The sequence below is a fragment of the Halichoerus grypus genome, chromosome 3, assembly GCF_964656455.1.
Source record: "Halichoerus grypus chromosome 3, mHalGry1.hap1.1, whole genome shotgun sequence".
Classification (NCBI taxonomy): Eukaryota; Metazoa; Chordata; class Mammalia; order Carnivora; family Phocidae; genus Halichoerus; species Halichoerus grypus.
The window spans coordinates 55,417,880-55,438,967 of record NC_135714.1 but is presented as its reverse complement, the minus strand read 5'-3'; the positions used below and the strand labels follow the sequence as shown (position 1 = coordinate 55,438,967).

Genomic DNA, 21,088 nt, shown 5'->3' with positions numbered 1-21,088 from the left:
GCCAGAGAGGAGGGGGATTGGAGGGTGGGCAAAATGGGAAAAGGGGATCAAGAGGCACAAAGCTCTAGTCATAAATAAGTAATGGGAATGTAATGTACAGCATAGTGACTACAGTCAATAATACTGCATGGTATATTATATAACTTAATATGGTGATGGGGAAACTGGACTTACTCTCATGATTAGTTTGCAGTATATACAAATATTGAATCATTAGATTTACACCTAAAACTAATATGTCAATTATACTTCAAAAAATATATTAAAAATAATCTGTAAGGAAATACTTTTTAAAAGTTAAAAAGACCTATCTCCAGATATTCAAGGAGATGTTGAGTGACTACAGACTGTGGTGGATGTAGCAGAGGGGATTTTAGAATGGTTAGATGACCTCTCTGCACCTTTTCAATTATAATACTCAGATTGGGTGGTAAGTGGAGATGAAAATACCTATGGGAACAGGGTTAGCAGTTAATGCAGTAAAAAAAGCCCCTAGGCTTATTCTCATTAAAGGATTAGAATTCGTGGTAAGGAAATGCACATTTTAAGCCACACTATGGGAAGCCTTATCAGTGGATTAACTCAATAAGAAGCAGAAATACCTTGTTCCACATCTTGTGGCTGACAAAGTTTGTAGAAATTCAATACATACACATTCTTTAGGTATTTCTACTCTTTTTTTTTTTTTTTGTCATTGAAAACTCTGAGAAATGATCTAACCTTCAATAGACTTGAATACATGTTCAGTACTCAGGAGGAATTTTTTATTTAAAAAAGTCTGTGACATCTTCCTTCTAAGAGAATGGATGCAGATAAATCCCTGAATTATCTTCAAAACCCTTGTAAGTGTTATATATTCAACTAGAAGTATCCTTAGTGACTGTGGATTCCTTCAAAAGAATTAGAATCCTATGTGTCAATGTTGTAAAATCTCACTGTTTGTCAATTCCACAATCTCCATGGCACACTTAACTTCCAGTTGTTAAAAAGGAAGGTGGTCATAGGGTTCTCATGCCTAGAGTCAGCAAGTGCCAGAGTCATGGCCAGACAGCCCCATGACCACCATACTGTTCTTTGGAAGGGGGACACCATACAGTTCCTTGGAAGGGGCCTGGTTTACCATGGCACTAATTATGTGCTTAAGAAATACTTATTGAGTGAACAAATTGGGCTCATCAGAAGTTGCTTTGGATACTTCTTTGTGCTCTTTATCAGTCATAACATAGCTTGAAACCCAAAGACCAATAGCTGAAAACCTCCATTTATTAACTGTTCCCAAACTAATGAGACATGGTTTCATCAGCATAATTTGAATTTTATACCAAATTCTGTTAATACTTTGATATTTTTCACATGGCTCAAATGATGGAAATTGCCGTATTTGAAATATATTACAAAAAGCTTACATAGCCCATTCCAAAAACTTCCCTTTCTGTCTGCAAAATGTGTAACTTATTTTCTCAAAATCAAACTAATATTGATTAAATACAAAATTTAAAAATTAATGACCTCCTTCTATGCACTATTACATTTTTTCCAAAATGTTTGAGTAGAACCTAAATATTTTGATACAGAACATGGTTTACAGTGCTGCTACCCTGTATGTGTTACATAGAGCTCTGTAGATACTGCCTGTGGTTCCTCCTAATAGACATTTTCCCCTGACACATGCTCTTCACACAGAGATTAAGAAAGTGGCCTGTAGAGTCAAGAATCCAGGATCTGAATCATGCCCCTCCACTTACTTAACTTGGACAAATCAGTTAACCTTTTATAACCACCCATTTATTCAGCATTAAAAAAAAAATAATAACATTTTTACTGTTGGCTGCCTAGCTTAAAAAATTTAAAAAATTTAAATAAAAGTGATGTTTTCTATATGGCAGTGTATTGAAATAAAAAGTTCCATTACTTAAGAGGAGCTTGATAAATATCGTAAGTTTTCTATTCAAGAACCAGAAGGGCAACCCATAGGTGTAAAGACCATGTTGATAGGACTTGGTTTTGTCCTAGCACTGAAGATAAAAGTGAAATGAATATATGAATAAGTTAAAAAAAGAAGCTTCCACAAAACCAGTGTGGATCCTCCACTATATTAACTATATTAGCACAAAATACAACATTCTTCAGAAGAATATAACAGAATGTAGAGCCTCTACTATACATCATTTGCAAAGTCAGCATATAATGAAAAAATTACTAAGTATGTAAAAAAAAAAAATCCAAAATGTATTAGTTAGGGTTTTCCAGAGAAATTGAACCAGTATAATATATCTCTTTTCTGTATCTACAGTAGATCTTCAATCAATATGGGTTTGAACTGTGTGGGTCCACTTAAATGTGGATATTTTTTATAGTAAAGTACTGTAAATGTATTTTCTCTTCCTTATGGTTTTCTTAATAAAATTTTCTTTTCTGTTGTTTAGTTTATTGTAAGAATACAATAAATAATACATATACAAAATATGCCTTACTTATGTTATCAGTAAAGCTTCTGGTCAGCAGTAGGCTATTAGTAGTTAAGTTTTGGGGAAAACAAAATCATATATGGATTTTTGACTGTGTGGGGGGTTGGTACCCCAACCCTCATGTTGTTCAAGGGTCAACTCTGTATCTATATCCATATATCTATTGAGAATTATTATGAGGAATTGACTCATGATATGGGGGCTGAGAAGTCCCACAATCTGCCATCTGCAAGCTGGAGACCCTGGATTGTTAATGGTATAATTCAGCTTCAGTCCAAAGTCTGAGAACCACAAGAACCATGGTAGAAGTCCCAGGTCAAAGAAATAGAAGATGAAATGAAATGTCCCAGTTCAAGGAGTGAGGCAGAAAAAAGGGGCAAATTCCTGCTGCTTCTGCCTTTTGTTCTATTCAGGCCCTCAGTGACTTGGATGCTTCCCACCTACAATTGGGCAGGGCAATCTACTTCACTGAGTCTACCAATTTAAATGCTAATCTCATCCAAAAACACCCTCACAGACATACCCAGAAATGTTTAATCTTAGTGCTCTGTGGCCAGTCAAAATGACACATAAATTAACCACTATACAAGGAAATGTTACTCATACTCAAAAGTAAAATCAATCAATAGAAACAGACCCACAGCCAATCTAGGAATTGAAGTAAGCCAATAAGGATTTAAAAATAACTAGGATTGAACATGTTAGAGGATTTATGGGAATATGATTAAAATATTGTCTGAAAGGTTTGGTAATTTCTGGAGAGATAAGATTATTGTTAAAAAATCAAATAGTAATCCAAGAACTTAAAATTTTAAAAACTTAAAATAAAAATTCCCTGGATGATATTAATAGCAGAAGCAGATTATCTATAATAGAAAAAAGGATCAATGAATTTGAAGATCAATAGAAAATTTCCAAACTGAACAACTGAGAAAACTAAAATTAGCAAAGGCTCACTGATCTCAGGGATAGTATCAAGTAATCTAATATGTATGTTACTGAAGTTCTAGAATGAGGGAAGAGAGAAAATGGAACAGAAAAATAGTCAAAGAAATATTGAGAAGATTTTTCCAAATTTTATCAAAAACCAATGCACAGATCCAAGAAACTCAGGGCACAGCAAGTTGGATTAATACAAAGATAACTACATTTAAGTCTGTTGCAGTCAACTGCTAATACCAAAGATACAAAGAGAGTCTTTTAAACAGCTTAAGGAAAGAAAGACACATTGCATATTAGGGAAACATTGATATTAATGATAGCTGATTTTTCACCTGAACGAATGGAAGCTAAAAGATAATGTAATGGGCACCTGGGTGGCTCAGTCAGTTAAGTGTCTGCCTTCAACTCAGGTCATGATCCCAGGGTCCTGGGATCGAGTCCCACATCAGGCTCCCTGCTCAGTGGGGAGTCTGCTTCTCCCTCTACCCCTCACCCCTGCTCGTGATCTCTCTCTCTCTCAAATAAATAAGTAAAATCTTTTGAAAAAAGATAATGTAATAATATCTTTAAAATGTGACATTCAAGGAAAAATATCAATTTAGAATTCTACACCCAGAAAAGATAATCTATAAAAATGTAGACGTGATGAAGGAATTTTTAGGTAATAAAAACTGAGGGAATTCACAGTTATCAGACACAAACTGAATAAACTTTAAAGAAAGTTGAGGTTAAAGTGAGATTACACCAGGTGAAAATTCAGACCTATGGAAAAGAAGTAAGGAAGAGCACTGAAATTGCTAACTGTGTAAGTAAATATAGGGTTTTTTTTTCCCTTTTTAAAATCTTTTAAGAGTTAATAGACATATGTGGAGGCAAAATATATGAAAGTATTAGCACGAAGGAGAGTAGAATATAAATAGTATTATAGATTGTACTATAATTTTGTTAACAGAAAAAGAGGTAGGATACTAATTCTACATAGCCTATGATGAATTAAGGATGTATTATATAATCCTCAAAGAAAACACTAAATGATATGAAATTTTTAGCTAAAAAGCCAATAAGGGAGATAGAAAGGAAAAATAATAATACAGGTTTAATTCAAAAAAGAGAGGGGAAACACCATAGGAGAGAACAAAAAGCAAGCGAGCAGACTTAATCCCAATCATATCAACAAATGCACTAAATTTGAATGGACTAAATATTCCAATTAAAAGACAAATTTTGAGGCTGGATAAAAAAGCAAGAGCCAACTAACTATATGCTGTTTATAAGACACATACTTTAACTATAAAGACATAGCTGAAAGTAAAACGATGGTAGAAGATATATCATGTAAACACTAAGCATAAGAAGCTGGTATGTCTTCATTAATATTAGACAAAGTAAGGTTCAAAACATGGTGTATTATTGGAGATAATTAGGGTCATGTCATAATTAAAAGATCAATTCCTCAAGAAAATATGAGTCCCAGATGTGTGTGCCCCTAAAATCAGAGCCTCAAAATACATGAAGCAAAAATTGACAGAAGTGGGGAAGAATAAACAAATCAGCAATCACAGTTGGAGATTTTCACATCTGTTTAACTGTCAAAATATAGGAAATTTGAATGAAACAATCAACCAAGTTGATCTACTGGTATTTGTAGAACGTGGGACCCAGCAACTGCATTATATAAGTGCACAGAAAATATTCACCAAGACAGACCATAGTTTGAGGCAGTGACTAGTAACAATAAATTTTATAGGAATAAAATGATATAAAATATCTGGTAGAGTGGAACAGCCACCGGGTATCCTGATGTTGTATTCTGAGGAGCAGCTAGCAGCATGATAGAACAGGCCAGGAACTGCTTATACCTGAGGTGGACTGTGGAACAGAGGGGGAAGTTCAAGTCAAACATAGAAGGACATCCTTACTGAGCAACCAGGAGTGTCAGCTGTACCCAAGACGATCTCAGCGGCAGCAAGTACCTGTGGTAGATTTCTAGGTGGAACTGAGACAGGCATTCTTAGCTGAGACACCAAGAGATGGTTAAAGCAGTATTGGAACATATGGGTAGCTCATTTCTGAGTGAAAAACCAGGTTAGAGCTGATGCAGTCATGGTCAGGAATAAAGAACTAAAGAATGGGGTGTTTAAAGGCCACTTAATTATTTGGGATATGTTAAAAGAATTTTTTTCCTTAAAAATTTCACATGATAAACACATTGCAGAAAATTTTTTTAAAAATAAAAGAACAGGACCTTGATGTTCTTACCCTGACACTTTTGTCTGTATTATTTTGATGTCATTGTTGTGCATGGTTTTTAGGTAGTTTTATGCATACTTAATTTCTGTTGAGTTTCAAATTAACATTATGTGAACATACTTCATTATAAATGGCTGCTGAATATCCTGCTAATGAATGTTTTGTAGTTCCCTTTTGTGAGGAGACTTTTCTTTTTTTGTTGTTGTTGTTGTTTTATGTTTTTTCTGGTAGTTTGATAAAAGCTTCAGTGAATTGCTATGCATAACAGATAGGATCATTTCCTTAGATATGAAGATATGAAATAAATTGAATCAAGGAATATAAACTTAAGGTACATTTTACAAAATTGTATTACAAAGTACTGTATTATTGTCTGTTGCCTTGAGAAAGTGGACTGCTAGTTACAATACACTTTCACCTGCACTGGTTGTTTTAATTATGTATCATTTGTGCCTACTGAGTTATAAATACACATCATATTCATTATCAAATAAGATGTGAAATACTTTCCCATGTTTATTTACTAATTATTCCTTTTTTGTTTTGTCTTTTTCTCACTTTTTTTTTGTTTTCAACAATGTATTTGAATCAGCTGACAATATAATAAAAATATTATCTCTAAAAAGAATATATTTTCTGATTTCAATGGGTATATCTTAAAATTAATAATAATAACATGTTGAAAATACTCAAACATTTAGATATTTAAAATCCATTTTTCAATAAAAAAGAAAGGAATGATTAAAATTTTATATCTTTAATATGTTTATATAAGAATAAAAGAAATATTTAGAATCAGTGATCTAAGTTAGGGGTTGGCAAATTATAGCCTAGGATCAAATGTAGCCCATGCTTGCTTTTGTAAATGAAGTTTTATTGAAACACAGCTAGACGCATTCATTGACATTACATCTAAATTCAGTGTAAGAAGAAATAAAAAATTGAAGCAACCTTGTATTTAATAAAGTATAATTAAAAATATTCCCCTGAAGAAAGCTCTGGGCCCAAGTGGCTTTACTGGTGAGTTCTATCAAACATTTAAAGAAGAAATAATACCAATATCACACAGACATACTTAGGAAGAACAAAACATTTCCCAGCTCATGTTATGAAACCAGCAAAACCCCAATATAAAAACTGCCAAGGATATTATAAGAAAAGAAAGTTGCCAACTAATAGCATTCATGGACACAAATGTAAAAATCATTCATAGAATATTAATGAGTTGAACCCAGTGATAAGAGAAAAAGCTTCTAAAGGCCTGGGATATAAGGGAATCTATTTTAGATTTCTTTCTAAGTCAGCGTGATTGTATATAAACTTTGTTTAAACTAAAAGCCTGATTTATGGCCCACCAAACGTACAATGTACACCCACTTTGTAAATGAGTAGCCTAAAGGAAAACCATCTAGTCCTTAAGATATCGATCAATGCTCCTACTCCCTGCATTCCCTAACATTAAAAAATTATTCCTACCTATATGTTAATCTATAATCTTCTGAGCTTTTACAAGATGTAAAAAGGCATATAACCTTGTAAAACTGTTCATTCTCTGGAGCACTTTCATCCCTGTGAAGAGCATGTTTTCTGGGCAGCTGTCCTAACTTAGGCTCAAATAAAACTCTCTTTCTTACTTTTAGAGATTCTAAAAGGTTTGTTGATTTTGTGTTGACACCAGCAATATTTTAAAAAGATATTGCATTACAACAAATTGGTGTTTTTTTTTTCAGGAGTGTAAGGTTGATTCAACATTAAAAAATTAAACAACATAATTCACCACATAACCAGATCAAAGGGAAAATTAATATTATTATTTCAGTAAATGCAGAGAAATCATTTGACAAAAGTTTCAGCTAAACATTCATAATAAAAATTCTCACCAATATAGAAATAAAAGGATTTCCACAATCTGATAATTTATGGGAAATGCATAGCTGACTTAATTGTGAAATAATAATTGCTTTCTCCCTAATATAAGGGGCACTGGAAACATGCCCACTTTTATTCCTCTAATCACCACTACAGTGGATACTGTAGTCAGTGTAACAAGGTAAGAAGAATAATTGCAAACAAATAAATAGAAGCAAGTGAAATTATTTTTATTTCCAGAAAAATATTATATTTTGGTAGAGAATGATATGGAATTCACAATATACTTATGGAAACTAACAAATGTATTTAGCATGATCATATCATACAAGTGCAATGTATAAAAATCAACTGCCTTTCTATATACTGAAAATGGAAAATGAAATTTTAGAACATAATTTAAGAACATAAAATATTCAGAAATAAATTTAACAAATATTACAAAACCTGTACATTGAGAGCCACAATACACTTCAGAGATACACTTAGAAAAGACCTAAATAAATAAATATATACATTGTTCATGAATCGAAACAATATTGTTAAGATATCAAGTCTTTACTAATTGATTTGGAAATTCAGCACAATTCTATTAAAACTCTGGCAGGGTAGAAATTAGTAAAATGTTTCTAAAATGTATATGGAAATGCAAAAGACCATGTAGTATTGATGCAGAAAGAGAAAAGCAATTAAATGGAATAGAGTCCAAAAACAGATGCAGATGAAGTCCATTGATTTTCAGTACGGGTACCAAGGCAACTCAATTAGAAAATGGTATTCTTTTAAACAAATGATTCTGTATAACATCAACTAGGTCTCTGTGTGAAAAAAAAATTATTCTTGACTCTATATTCATGCTCTATACAAAAAATAATAGCTACAGACCTAAATAATATAAAAGCTATACCATTAAAAATTCTGTAAGAAAACATAGGAACATATATTCATTACTTTGGAGTAGGTGCAGATTTCTTTAATAGGACACAAGAGACACTTATCTTCGAAAAATTGACAAATTTAACTGCATCAACATAAAAAATGTATTTTTTTAAAAACCTCATTAAGAAATGAAAAGACAAGCTACACAATGGGAAAAGTATTCAAAATACATTTATTTGACAAAGTACTTTCATGCATAATATATTAAAAACTCGTAAAATTCAATCATAAGGAAGTCAACAAAAGACCTGAATATAATTTTTGGAAATGAAGATACACAAATGGCCAGTAAGCATAAAAAAGCTATATTGGTCATCAGGCAAATGCAAATTAAAACCATGAGATGCTTCTTCATACTTGTTAAAATAGCTAACATTAAAAAGAGAAATTTTGAACTATTTACTATATTAGACTAGCTGTAGACTTCACTATTTAATAGATTAGACTGAGATGTAGATGTAGGAGTCAGTGGTTATTTATAAATACTTTTTAAAGTCAAAACAATAATCACGACAATGTTCATGCAGCAACTTTTGAGAGAGAGGAAGGGATGGAGGTCAGACTCCGTGAAGGTTAACCTTTGAAGGGATGTGTGGCCGAAGAGCAATTCATGAAAATGATTTTTTTAAAAAGATGATTGTAGATGTTGGCGAGAAGGTGGAGAAACTGGAATTCTGACACACTGCTGATCGGAGTATAAAATGGTTATTTATAACATATACATATGATTTTGCTCTCCTTGGTATTTATTCAAGAGAAATGAAAATATATGTTCATGAAAGGATTTGTATAAGAAGAACATTCATAGCAGCTTTATTTGTAATGTTCAGTAATTAGAAACAACACAAATGTTCTTCCATAGGAGAATGAAGAAAGAAACTGGTACTTTCATGTAATGTAATATACAACTGAAACAGTAACATGGATGAATCACAAAAGCATTCTATTGAGTAACAGGCTCCAGATACAAAAGAATATATAGTGTATGGTTTAATTTACATAAAGTTCCAGAACAGGCAAAATTAATATATACTGACAGAAAAAAATTTTTAAAGTAGTAGCCTGGCATGACAGTGGGAGATGAGATTGACTGGAAAAGAGCAAGAAGGACTTCCTAGGGGTGATAGAAATGTTCTGTATCTTGATGGGGTGGTGGCTACAAGGTATATACATTTATGTGTGTGTGTGTGTGTGTGTGTGTGAATGAAACTCATCAAACTACATACCCAAAATCTGTGCATTACAAGTGATACTAGACCATGATGATAGATTAGATATGGATTTAATGTTGAAGGTGAAGTCATACATGGATTCTATATTTTAGTCTTGAACTAAAGCTATTTTAGTACATTCAGATAAGAAGCAACCATTGAAGAAAGTTTTGAGGAGCATTGGAACCCATTCCCCATGAATTTGTGGCATGGTAAGTGTAAAAAATATAAAAGACCTCAAGACTATAAAAATGTTTCTCTTAATTGAGTAGAAGTGTGATGTCCCCTCCCCAAAAGAAACACTTAAAGCAAAACAAAACAAAACATTGTGGATTATAAAATCTATGCAGAGCTTATTTTAGAGAAATTATTCTATGTAGATTTTTTTTCTGTTCAAATCAGTACATAATGAGTTGGTTGAACTGCTTTTTTCTGCTTCACCTTTTTTTCATTGGCCTGGGATGGGGCAATTGGGATGTTAGGATTAAAACAAACAAAAGATAGTTTTTTGCTAGTATTCTGGTGATATTTCCATTAAGTGTACTTTTTTGTCTTCCTAACTTTGCTAACAAAAATGGTAGAGTTTAAAGTTCTTTTATAAAGTACTTTGAAATGTAATATATTTCATTGATAGCAATTATAGTATTCAGGTTTTCAAACATAGTTGTTGCTCATGAATACCTTAACATGATTTAACATCTTCCTGAAACAGATTGGATCCTGAACAGTCAGAGATTAGAGAATTTATTTTTTAAGCTAAGTCACTACATTGGATCTGTTAAAGCTATCCAGAGTAATAAGGTCCTGGTAATATTGCCTAGAATAAATAATTTCAGCATACTTAGCTTAATATGAATGTTTTTATCAAAATATTTATTCTCAGAGTAACAATGTTTAACATTGCATTATTTTATGTAATACTTCTCCATTTTATGCTTTTACCTGTTACTGTTGTATTTATGTAATCCTCATATTTTTCACAGTATTTATTATTGTAACCCCTGATATTGCCAAACTCTTTTTTTTTTAAAGATTTTATTTATTTATTTGACAGAGAGAGACACAGCAAGAGAAGGAACACAAGCAGAGGTAGTGTGAGAGGGAGAAGCAGGCTTCCTGCTGAGCAGGGAGCCCGATGCAGGGCTCGAACCCAGGACCTTGGGATCATGACCTGAGCCAAAGGCAGAAGCTTAACGACTGAGCCACCCAGGTGCCTCTGATATGGCCAAACTCTTGACTTGATTTTAGTTTGATGCTTAGAGTTTTGTAGTTTTCCCTGAGTTCTGCTTCTCTTCACCGTCCCTTGAACAGAGTAGCTATGTTGTGCTCATCTCTCCTCTTTCGTCTCTGACCACCCCCTTTCTCCTCCTCCTTGAAGAGAAGTTGAGCGTGTGCCTGTTTTCTAAACACTCAGCATCAATTACCTCATGCAATTTTTTCAGTGACCTTGTGAACTCTTGGAATTTGGGGGCACAATGTTCTCAAGTGCTGAATAACTGCTTTCATCAGACATCTTGATGTATGAATCTCTATATCATGTCCAAAGTAAGAGGTCAGTCAGTTACCCAGAATTACATTCATTCAATTCACCAACTTGGGGGAAAAGGAGAAAATATAAGATGAAATAGAATATGTGATTATTGGGTTGCTCTTCCACAGGGTAAGTAGCAGTTTTTAGAGTCATAATGTTACTAAATTCTGGAAAAGGTATGATTCTAGGAATTTTGATCAACTTTAAAGCCTAGAATACTAACCAAATTTGTTTGAAACCACTTAACACATTCATGTATTCATTTTCTTTCTGTGTGCATGCACTCACACACATCAACTCACATCTACATACAAATATATAAAGCATATTAAATGTCAGTTTTCCTGTTTTCTCAGAATTTCAGCTGTAGCTCCAAAGCTAAGAAAATAAGAAGTTTCCATAGTAACAAGTGAAAGGGGGGGAATTAACATTTTCTGAGTACTTTGTATGGCCAGGTATCTTATATGTTGCTTCATGTAGTCCCTTCAGAAGTTCTAAAAGGTATTGTTATCTCTGTTTTACACCCGAGACTCAGGTTAAGTGACTTGCTGAAGGCTCAAAACCACATTGAAAGCCAGATATGATGAAATCCTAAATCTATGCCCTTTTCTCTACAGGATGCTGCCTCCTCAAACCAGCATACATCTTCCTAGGGATCTAACCTTTTCGGTGAGGACAGCCATCTCTCTGTGTAGCTGTGTCTTACTGGGACCATGCTCTTCATGATACCTGCCACCAAATATTTTGATTCTGAGGGGAAGTGCATCAGAAGGAGTCTAGCTGAATGGGCCTGGGGGTAATAATGAGATGATATGTCCAAGGTACATACTTTAGTTCATTAGTCACCATCACCACACTCATAAATCCAATGACAGTATTCTCATTTTCCAAAGCTATCCTTAATAAACAATAAATGCAATGATCTAGTTGGTCCAGTGATATTAGCTTTATTCTTGTTGCTACTTTCTAGATTATGCATTGATAGGATATTTGAAAAGAAACATAATTTTGTAAAGAACAGGACTTATTATATGATTGTATTATTTTCTATGACTTATTTAAAGAGTATAATATTATTTATAAGTAAAAAGAAATTCAAGAGAAGAGTATTTTGTGTATTTCAAAGAACTGATATTAGCATTGAGGAAGCAAATAGCCTAAAATGATATCCGGGGCACTGCCATAGCTTTTTCTCTGAAAAATAAGATAGGAGTGCATTTTAATACCATTAGACTGTTTTGTGGAACATTTCCTAGATATTTTCCAAAATGCTTAATAAAAACTAGAAAACTACTTCTGGCACTGTTGTCACATAGAAGGAAGGTCATATTACACTGAAATCCTTTAGTATTTCTGATTAAATAACCTGAATTGATTTGCATTGTACAAAATGTCATGTTATAAAAGAGACTTTTCTGGAGAGGTGCTAAACTATTCGCTCTGGTTATATTTTATAGACTTTTTTTTAACTGAAGAATGCTTAGGATTCATTTTCACAGAAGTAGGAATCAGAAAAGACTCATAGGCAGCAAGGAGGAGATTTCAAAAAACGCTTGCCTTTTTTTTCCCCTTCAGGCCAAATTGTTTGCTTTTTAGTGTGTGTTTTTTACTTCTTGGTGCCATCCCAGCCTGCCCTTCTATCAAACACCCATGAGCCTCACAGCCGACCAATCCCATTAGGACAGGTAATTAATTAAGGTTATGTTTGATAGGAAGGTCATGGAATTTTAAATTTCCATGTGATTTTTGCATTTTTTAAAAATCACTTTGAGACTTTATTTCATTCCAGTCTAATACAGATGTATTGACATTGTTAAAACTTCTGGCTTGCAAAGTGAAGTGATTATTTAGGAGAACTGACTCTATTTTGTGTTTGTAAAATATCTTTTACATGGACCTAGTATATTTACTACTTGTGTTTTCAGAGTTTATACCAAATTTATGGCATAGGCAGACATGGTTCTCAAAATTTATTTTTATTTTTAAAAAGTTGCTGAAGTCCCACAATTACTATTAGCTTTGTAGAACTATATAAACACTAACTTTTTTTGTTTGTTTGTTTGATTTTGGTAAGACCTCTTCATGAGTTCCCCTGACAGTATTTTGTTTTTTTCTCTTTTAATTTAGGATGTATCACGGTACTTAATGCATGCCTTTTGGCAAATACCTACCAAAAACTCTGAATGATTAGGACATCTTACGGTTCCTTTAAGTAATCAGTCTTGGCCTAGTGAGAAAAGGATATTCATAAGAAGTGCTTATTAAATCAAAATTAAATTATATTCTAATTAATTGATTACTAGTAATCAATTATTGGCCTCTCTATTTAAGGTAAAGGCCATGTATTTTACTATATCATTAACTCTCTCATTATTTCTATGACTGAGTCTTATAAATTAAGCATTAACTTTATATTTTCCATTAGATAACAATTTCTTACATAAAATAAATCTTTGATTACTCTACCTTCTTATCCATCAACTCTGGGGTAATAGTTGGGTCGATAGCAGGAGCAAAAGAATTTGTAGTACTGGGTTTTTGTGAAGTTGAAGGAATGAAAATTCCTCCACTGGCATGTTTAAAGTTTATCACTTCTTTTTGTAGATATGGTATCACTCTTCCTGCTGGCTATAGAGAATTAGAAAGAACACAAAGCAGTTACAGGTTCAAATACAAGGTCAAAATTGGGAAGAATATAAAGCAACAGGATTGATATGCAAGGTAAATAATTTATTTAAGAAGTAAAGGACTTTATTAGTTTTTTAGATTATAATCTATCATAGAATGGCTATAAATATATGCCGGCAAATGTGGATGTCTCTTAATACCTGATTTTAAATGAGTGTCCCTAGGAGTTTATCTGTTATAGGGAAGTAAATATTTGATGAACTGAGTAAATTGAATCTTGACTGGCAAAAGATTATAGGTGGAAGGAATAATAATTGTTGGTGGAAAAATAATAGTAAAGTCCATTAAAATGAACAATAGTGCAGGAAACTGTCGGCTCCCAGTTGCTGACCTCTGGGAGCACAATGTGGTAAGGGATCTTACCATCATAGCAGTTGCAAGAGCTGTGCCTAGGAGGGGATCTAAGGCTAATTGCTGCTGTCCTCCTGGCATAACCTGTAACATTGGAAAGTTGAAAAAAAGTCTAAATTTTTCATCTATAAAATATGTGGTTTTGCATCCAAGGCAGCTACACACTTCCCAAATTCTTCAATTTTAGTTTCTTAAAAACAAAGATAATCATTTAGATTTGAGAAAGAGAAAAGTAGCTCCTGACACAGGACACACAACTCTGCCTGTGTTGTCAGGAGCTTACCGGACATTTGCTGCTAGGCCCTGGTGTTCTGTTGAACATTAACAATCCTACAGAATACGCACATCAGACAAGGTCAAGTCTGAACACGATGAAATAAGACAAAAAAAAACAAAAAACAAAAAAAACAAAACCACTGTGTAATCTTGTCTAAAACCGGTTGCCATGCAAGCCACAAAAATTCCAGGCATCCTCATATCCTGGATAATCTGAGTAACTCTTCCTTCTTTACCATTTCAGAGCCTTTGCCTCACTCTTCTTTGCCTTTATCTTCTAGGTAAGAATTGTTTAATTACCAGTCATAGAATTACCCATCACTTCATGAGAACACCCAATTCAGAGTGGACCATTATTTCTTGAACTCTCCTCAAAATCACCTGACAGAAGCCCAGACCCTTTGAACAGTCAGTCATCTTCCTATTAAGACACCCCACTGTTCTCCATGTGGGTCTTCCCTCATTGCAATGAGTAGATAAATCTAATTTTGTTCAACTATGGGTGTGTTCCTAATGGTTTTTGGCTGAAGGGTGCTGATAGATTTAATACATTCTGAAGCAAGTCGTTTCAAAAGTTAGGTTTTTTTTTTTTTTTTTCAGTGAAATGTATGCATTACTTACAGGTTCTGCTTGTACTGGAATATATCCAAATTGAGTATAGAATGGCATCTGTCAGATTTTTGGAAAATGGGTTAGATTTGCTGTGATGATTTTATCATAATTTTGTAATAAATTATTACTTAAAATTATATATATATTTATATTATATTAAATGCTTTTTTGAAAGTTTGTATGATCTAGGTGGTAAAAATTATTGTTAAATTATGAAGCACCTTTTTAATACCATATGATTTCTAGGTTAAAATTCTTTTCTCTTTAAACTAACACAACTTAATTAGAATTACTACTACCAGTCACTTAAATCATAATTTTCAGTTTTCTCTAATTTAGTTTTAGAGTGGTGATAAACTATTAAATTTTTTCCCCATTCTAACTAAAAGAAATCTAGTTATATATGGGCCACCTGAAATTACATTAGAATTCTAAAAATGTACTGTAGGTCCACAAAACTCAATATTAACGTTATCTAGTGATCATAGGTGCCTTCCATCATGGAAGCTATTTTTTTTTTCCTTAATAATAACCACATGTAAACGTGACAAGAAGGATGCTCGTAGCTTTTTAAAAGTCAGAAAAAAAATTTTCCAAGATGATTCATCATTTGGCCTCTGATTTTATTGAAGTCCACTCACTGACTTCATTCTTTTAAAATCCAGCCTTTGGGCATTTCCAAATTAGTGATATGTTAGGAGAATGCACTGTATCTTTTTTTTAAATTTTATTTTATTATGTTAATCACCATACATTACATCATTAGTTTTTGATGTAGTGTTCCATGATTCATTGTTTGGAACACACTGTATCTTTTTGTGACCACCAGTTCAGGCTTTTGAGCTTTTGCAGTAAATATACTCAGATATTCTCTCCTCTGAAGATTTACCATATCTCCTCTAGTCTCAGATGGAACTAGTCAGACTAAATCAAACAGTAGTACCTGCTCCTCAAATTGCTGCTGTCCCGTTTGTGGAGGTGATCGTGTGGCTGTTTGTTGAGATTGTTCCCAGGGTAGGAGCATGTAGACCGGATAGTACTGAAGCATCTATTTGTAAACAGAGAAGTATGTAAGAGCTTCCTTTACATCAGCAGAGGCCTTTTTAAAAAGATCTTCAGTTTATATCTAGTAACTTTATGAACAAAATAATGTGTGAAGCAGCCCTTCTCAAACTTTAGAAATAACTCATATTACACATGATACTGGACTTTGTTTCAAGGTTGCTTGACCAAACACATGAAAGAAGTAGTAAAATAATAGGCTTTTAAGAAAGGGCACCGTGGACTTTTTATACAAACTGTATACTTTATATACAAACTTTATGTACAGTTTACTTTGCGAATATCTAAGAAGTCATGTCTGACTTACCGGATATTTTCCCTATATTTTTTAAGAATCATTATTCTGCAGGAATGGTATTAGAAGTTCTATGATAATGAATGAATTCTCAAGAATGTGTTGCCTTTAATAATTGCCATTTTTCTAAAGATAACCCATAAGCCTTTTTAGAGTATTTGGAAAATCCAGAAATAGACAAGGAACAAATAAAATCACCTGCAACTTTACCACCCACATTATCATGTATTGGCTTCCATTTATGCCTGTGTGTGTCTATACATGCATATGTGTTTATAGAAAATGGGGATCCTAGTACATACATAGAATTTAGTATGTTTTGTGTCCTTGCATAATTAAATAAGAGACTATATTAAACATAAGTTTAAAAAAAAACAACTATAGTTTGAAAAGTACATTTTATGCAATGGTTCCTATTTCTGGCTAAGAATTAAAAATCACCTTTTGAGCATTTCAGTAGATAATCTTATTTGGGATCTACTCATCAGGTCTTGATTCCTTAGGTGTGGGTAGGGTTCAGGCATTTGTAATTTTCCAAATTACCACCAGAGATTCTAATGCAAAGCCAGGGTTGAGAACCACTGGTTTAGTGGTTAAGGAAAGATGAAGAGTTATATTCCAACTCACCTATTTACTTTCATTAAGGTTGGGAATTTAATCTCATTAAGACTTAGTTCCCTGATCCTTAAAATGAAGTAATCCCACTTACCATGTATCTACCTCTCTAAAGGCTCTGGCATAGAATGAGGTAACGTCTAGAAGTAACTTTTATTTTATAATGAGCGTGGGACAAAAATTACATAATTATGATCACATGAGAGCCAAGTGGTGTAATGTTTTATGAAATGGTCAGTACTCTGCTAGTGAATAATTTATCCATGTCCCTATTTCTTTGAACCTAGTCTATTAAAAGTTAATTAGGTGAAACTAATCTTGAGAGGGTTTTCCATATTACTCTAATGATAATACTAGTTGGCATTCATTTTTTTAGGTTTAATGGAAATCACCACCATTTGATTGTAATAGGTAATTAAATTGAAAATATCCTGGTAATAGTTTGAGCAGAATGCCCTGACTGCCAAATAATGTGCAAGTGTTTCTTATCTGTACATCATATCATATTTTATCTGTTTAATGCATCTCCCTCTGAAACAAAATTTAGGGTTAGGCAAAGTCAGCCCATGGTATTTCTCTTGAGTTTCCAAATGCCAGTACAAACATCATGCAGAGGGACCAAGACCTACAGCTTATGGAGCTCTTTTATTCCCAATACAGTAATGCCCTGGAAACTCAGGGGTTCTGGGGACTCTCCTTAGCTGTCCTTTCTTCAGGTGTTATTAAGTGAGCCTAACATTAACAAACTGATGCCAGCCCAGCAACAGTGGTACTAGACAGTGATAATTCTATTAGTGTTCATAGCCCTGCTATAGGAGTCAGCTACAAGTATAAAAGAAAGCATTAGATAGAGAGTATAGTTAGCCATCTGTCTGTAGGAGGGATGGTATTCTACTCATTTACCTGAGCTTGCTCTTGAGGCATTTTGAAGGAGAACACATAGGGCATAACCTGCCAAAAAAAGGTATAAAAAAGTTATACTTGTCTTTTTTTTTTTAGAGAGAGAGAGAGAGAGAGAGTGTTAGTGCAGGCAGTGGGGAGGGGCAGAGGAAAAGGGGGAGAGAGAATCTTAAGCTGGCTCCACGCCCAGCACAGAGCCCCACATGGGGCTGGATCTCACGACTCTGAGATCATGACCTGCGCTAAAATCAAGAGTTGGATGCTTAACCGGCTGAGCCACCCAGACACCCCAGTTATATTTGACTTTTTAACATAAAATTCCAGAGCTGTTTTTCCTAGACCTAGCCATATGCATTTATAATTTGTATTAAAGACTTCTATGACAACAAAGGTCATGTATTATATGTATATCATTAATGCAAATTGTTTCTTCTTTAAAGATGAAATTTCCCTAATTATCTTTTCTCGGACATGTTTTTAATACTCTTGACTTGTGGCTGTGATAGAAGAGCTGATTTAAATGGTATTTTTCATGTTAGAAATCAGAAAAGGAAGTATTCCCAGTGATGGTAGAGCAAATTATGAGAAAGAAGTCTTTCTCAGTAACTGCTGTCTTCTTTTAAAGCTGATTCTTACTCATTTTCACATTCAGCGTGTGTTCTCTCTCCTCAGAACAACAGGATAGGAGAGGCCCGACTTACGTGATTAGGGCCCTGCTGGGTCTGCGGTGGTGTTTGAGGCTGTGAGGCGTCCAGCTGTCCCACCTGGGTTCCTTGGGCAAAACTGACCCGTCCTGGGAAAGGTACCTGATTTGGGAACAGTCCAGCAAACCGGTCAAGAGCTGGTAAAGAGAACTGAGAGAGCCCCGGAATTTGAGCTTGCTGCTGCTGTTGCAGGATCCCAGAGAAAGGAGGGATCCATGAATTAAATGGGCCCTGGAAGGACACAAAAGGAAGAAAGGAAGCATTTCTCTTTCATTTTGAAAAGAATTTAAAATCAGTCCTAAGCAAGAAAAAGGCAAAATGTAGACAATTTCTGTAATTCCATTGCTGCATTATAAAAAAGGATGGCATCTTAGCACATTATGAGCTGTGCAAATAGCATGAAGAATGCCAACTTCCCAATGGCCATAAAAAATATGGGGCAGAATGAGATGGATAAAGAGTATGGTTTCTGCAGTTACCAGACTGGTTTTAAGTCCTTTTTTTTTTTTTAACAGTTGAGTGTGACTTTGTGTAAGTAGTTAATTTATCTCACAGTTGTGAGAATTTGTGCCTGGCACTTACCAAGTTTTCAATAAGTAAATGTTAATCAGATTGCAACGTTTACTTTTGTCTTCAAACAAATGGTCGTTAGAATATATCGGACAAATTCATAACCTTAAAAATTGAGATTTCAGAAATGAAATCAGTAAACATTTTGTTCTCTACAAAGTACTATAAGAACTAAGCAGTCGAAAAATATTCTTAAAATAATTATTGAGGTACCTGAAGCTGTAGGGGCTGAAGTTGAGCATTATTAAGACTCAGAAGTAACTAGAAAAGAAAATATGAAAACAAGATGAGTACAGATGCTAAAACTATCAAGAACAAGATTTACTACAAATATAGAACAAGCCAGGGCTGACCAATCAGTTTCCTGCTAGGGGTGTTTTCTCACTAAGCTTGTACTAAATTATAGTGATTAGAGAATGGGATTTAATGACCTCTCCCCTGCTGGGTCTGAGATTGCACAACTTCAGCCCATTCCAGTGGTTTAGTCAGTCATTTTTATGCTCTTAAACACCTGTATACACCCATATTGGGTGCTATTAAAATAAAAAGATATATGAGATACTGTCTCTGCCTTTAAAGAATTTACAGTCACACAAGGGAGCAAAATAATATTCTAGAAAAAACCTGGTATACCAAATAAACATGAACATTGGAAATGCATTCGGATATAAGAGCTAGTGGATAGGAATGCAGGATAAATTAATTAAGGCTTTTTAAAAAGATTTATTTATTTATTTTGGAGAAAGAGAGAGCATGGTGGACGGGGGGAGAGAGAGGGAGAGAGAATCTCAAGCAGACTTTCTGCTGATTGCGGAGCCCAAGGAGGGGCGCTGGATCTCAAGACCCTGAGATCTTGACCTGAGCCAAAATCAAGAGTAGGAGGCTTTATTGACTGAGCCACCCAGGTGCCTTTCCCCCCTCCTTTTTAAGATTTGTTTATTTGAGAAAGCGTGAGCTAGAAAATGAAGGTTTTTATCTCTTCTCCCCTGGGTTTCCTTAAAAAAAAAAAAAAAATGGAGAGCTTGTTGTATGTATTTAAACTAACCTCATTGCTGTTGCTTGCAGACATCGGGTGCTGTGGGATAAGCTAAAAAATAAAACCCAGAAATGGTCAAAGAAGGATTTGTTACAGGTTTCACAGGATGATTTTAGATGTACCATGAAATCACTTACTGGGGCTGACATTGTGGCTCCCAGTAGCCCAAGAAGAATTATGGTTTTCATTTTCAGATGAAATATCTAGAAAATAAGGTGTGAAATTGAGCTTTAAATAGACCCTCTATTGTAAAAATCATAACAATAAGTGGTTGGTATTGTTCAATCAGAAGAGTAGTTGGGTGAATTCTATAGTATTTACTTATATATTAGGATTTAAAATAAAAAAGGTAGATTTATAAATATTTATAACAGAAATTATTCTTTTTCTCAGAGCAGCTGTTTACAAAAACCAGAATTGTTTGCTTGCCCTTTTAGCTTGACCAAATGATTCATTTGGTGGCATGTGATGTAGTTGAATGAGTTAATGAACAAGATGGCCTCATCACTTGTGCTGTTCTGTACATCAGGGAATGGGTCCTTCTGATCATGGGTGGCCCATGACTGGGGTCAATGAACTAGGTCTTTATTATGAAAACAGTTTTAATGTCTATTTAACGTAGCAGTAAAAATACTACAATAAAGATCTGACAATAGTCCGATAACAGATACAAGTCCATTTAAAAGTCTAATAACATAAAATATATTAAAACTGAGCAACTGAGTCAATATTTTTCTAATTTAAGGAAAGAGATTATAAAATGAAACTG

At 34.0% G+C, this 21,088-nt stretch overlaps 1 protein-coding gene and 1 pseudogene across 1 annotated transcript; one reads left to right on the top strand and one right to left on the bottom strand.

Moving 5' to 3' along the window:
- The first annotated feature begins 5,239 nt into the window (after positions 1-5,239).
- Positions 5,240-5,448, top strand: LOC118520631 (SNRPN upstream reading frame protein pseudogene; annotated as a pseudogene).
- Positions 5,449-13,407: 7,959 nt separating this feature from the next.
- ODAM (odontogenic, ameloblast associated) lies at positions 13,408-20,507 on the bottom strand. Its single transcript, XM_036068741.2, has 10 exons — positions 20,457-20,507; positions 20,329-20,370; positions 19,497-19,544; positions 18,711-18,944; positions 18,013-18,060; positions 16,081-16,185; positions 15,147-15,194; positions 14,262-14,333; positions 13,677-13,838; positions 13,408-13,437 (listed from the first exon to the last, which is right to left on the bottom strand). The coding sequence occupies exons 1-10, from the start codon at positions 20,505-20,507 to the stop codon at positions 13,408-13,410; spliced, it is 840 nt and encodes a 279-aa protein (XP_035924634.1).
- Positions 20,508-21,088: the final 581 nt, after the last annotated feature.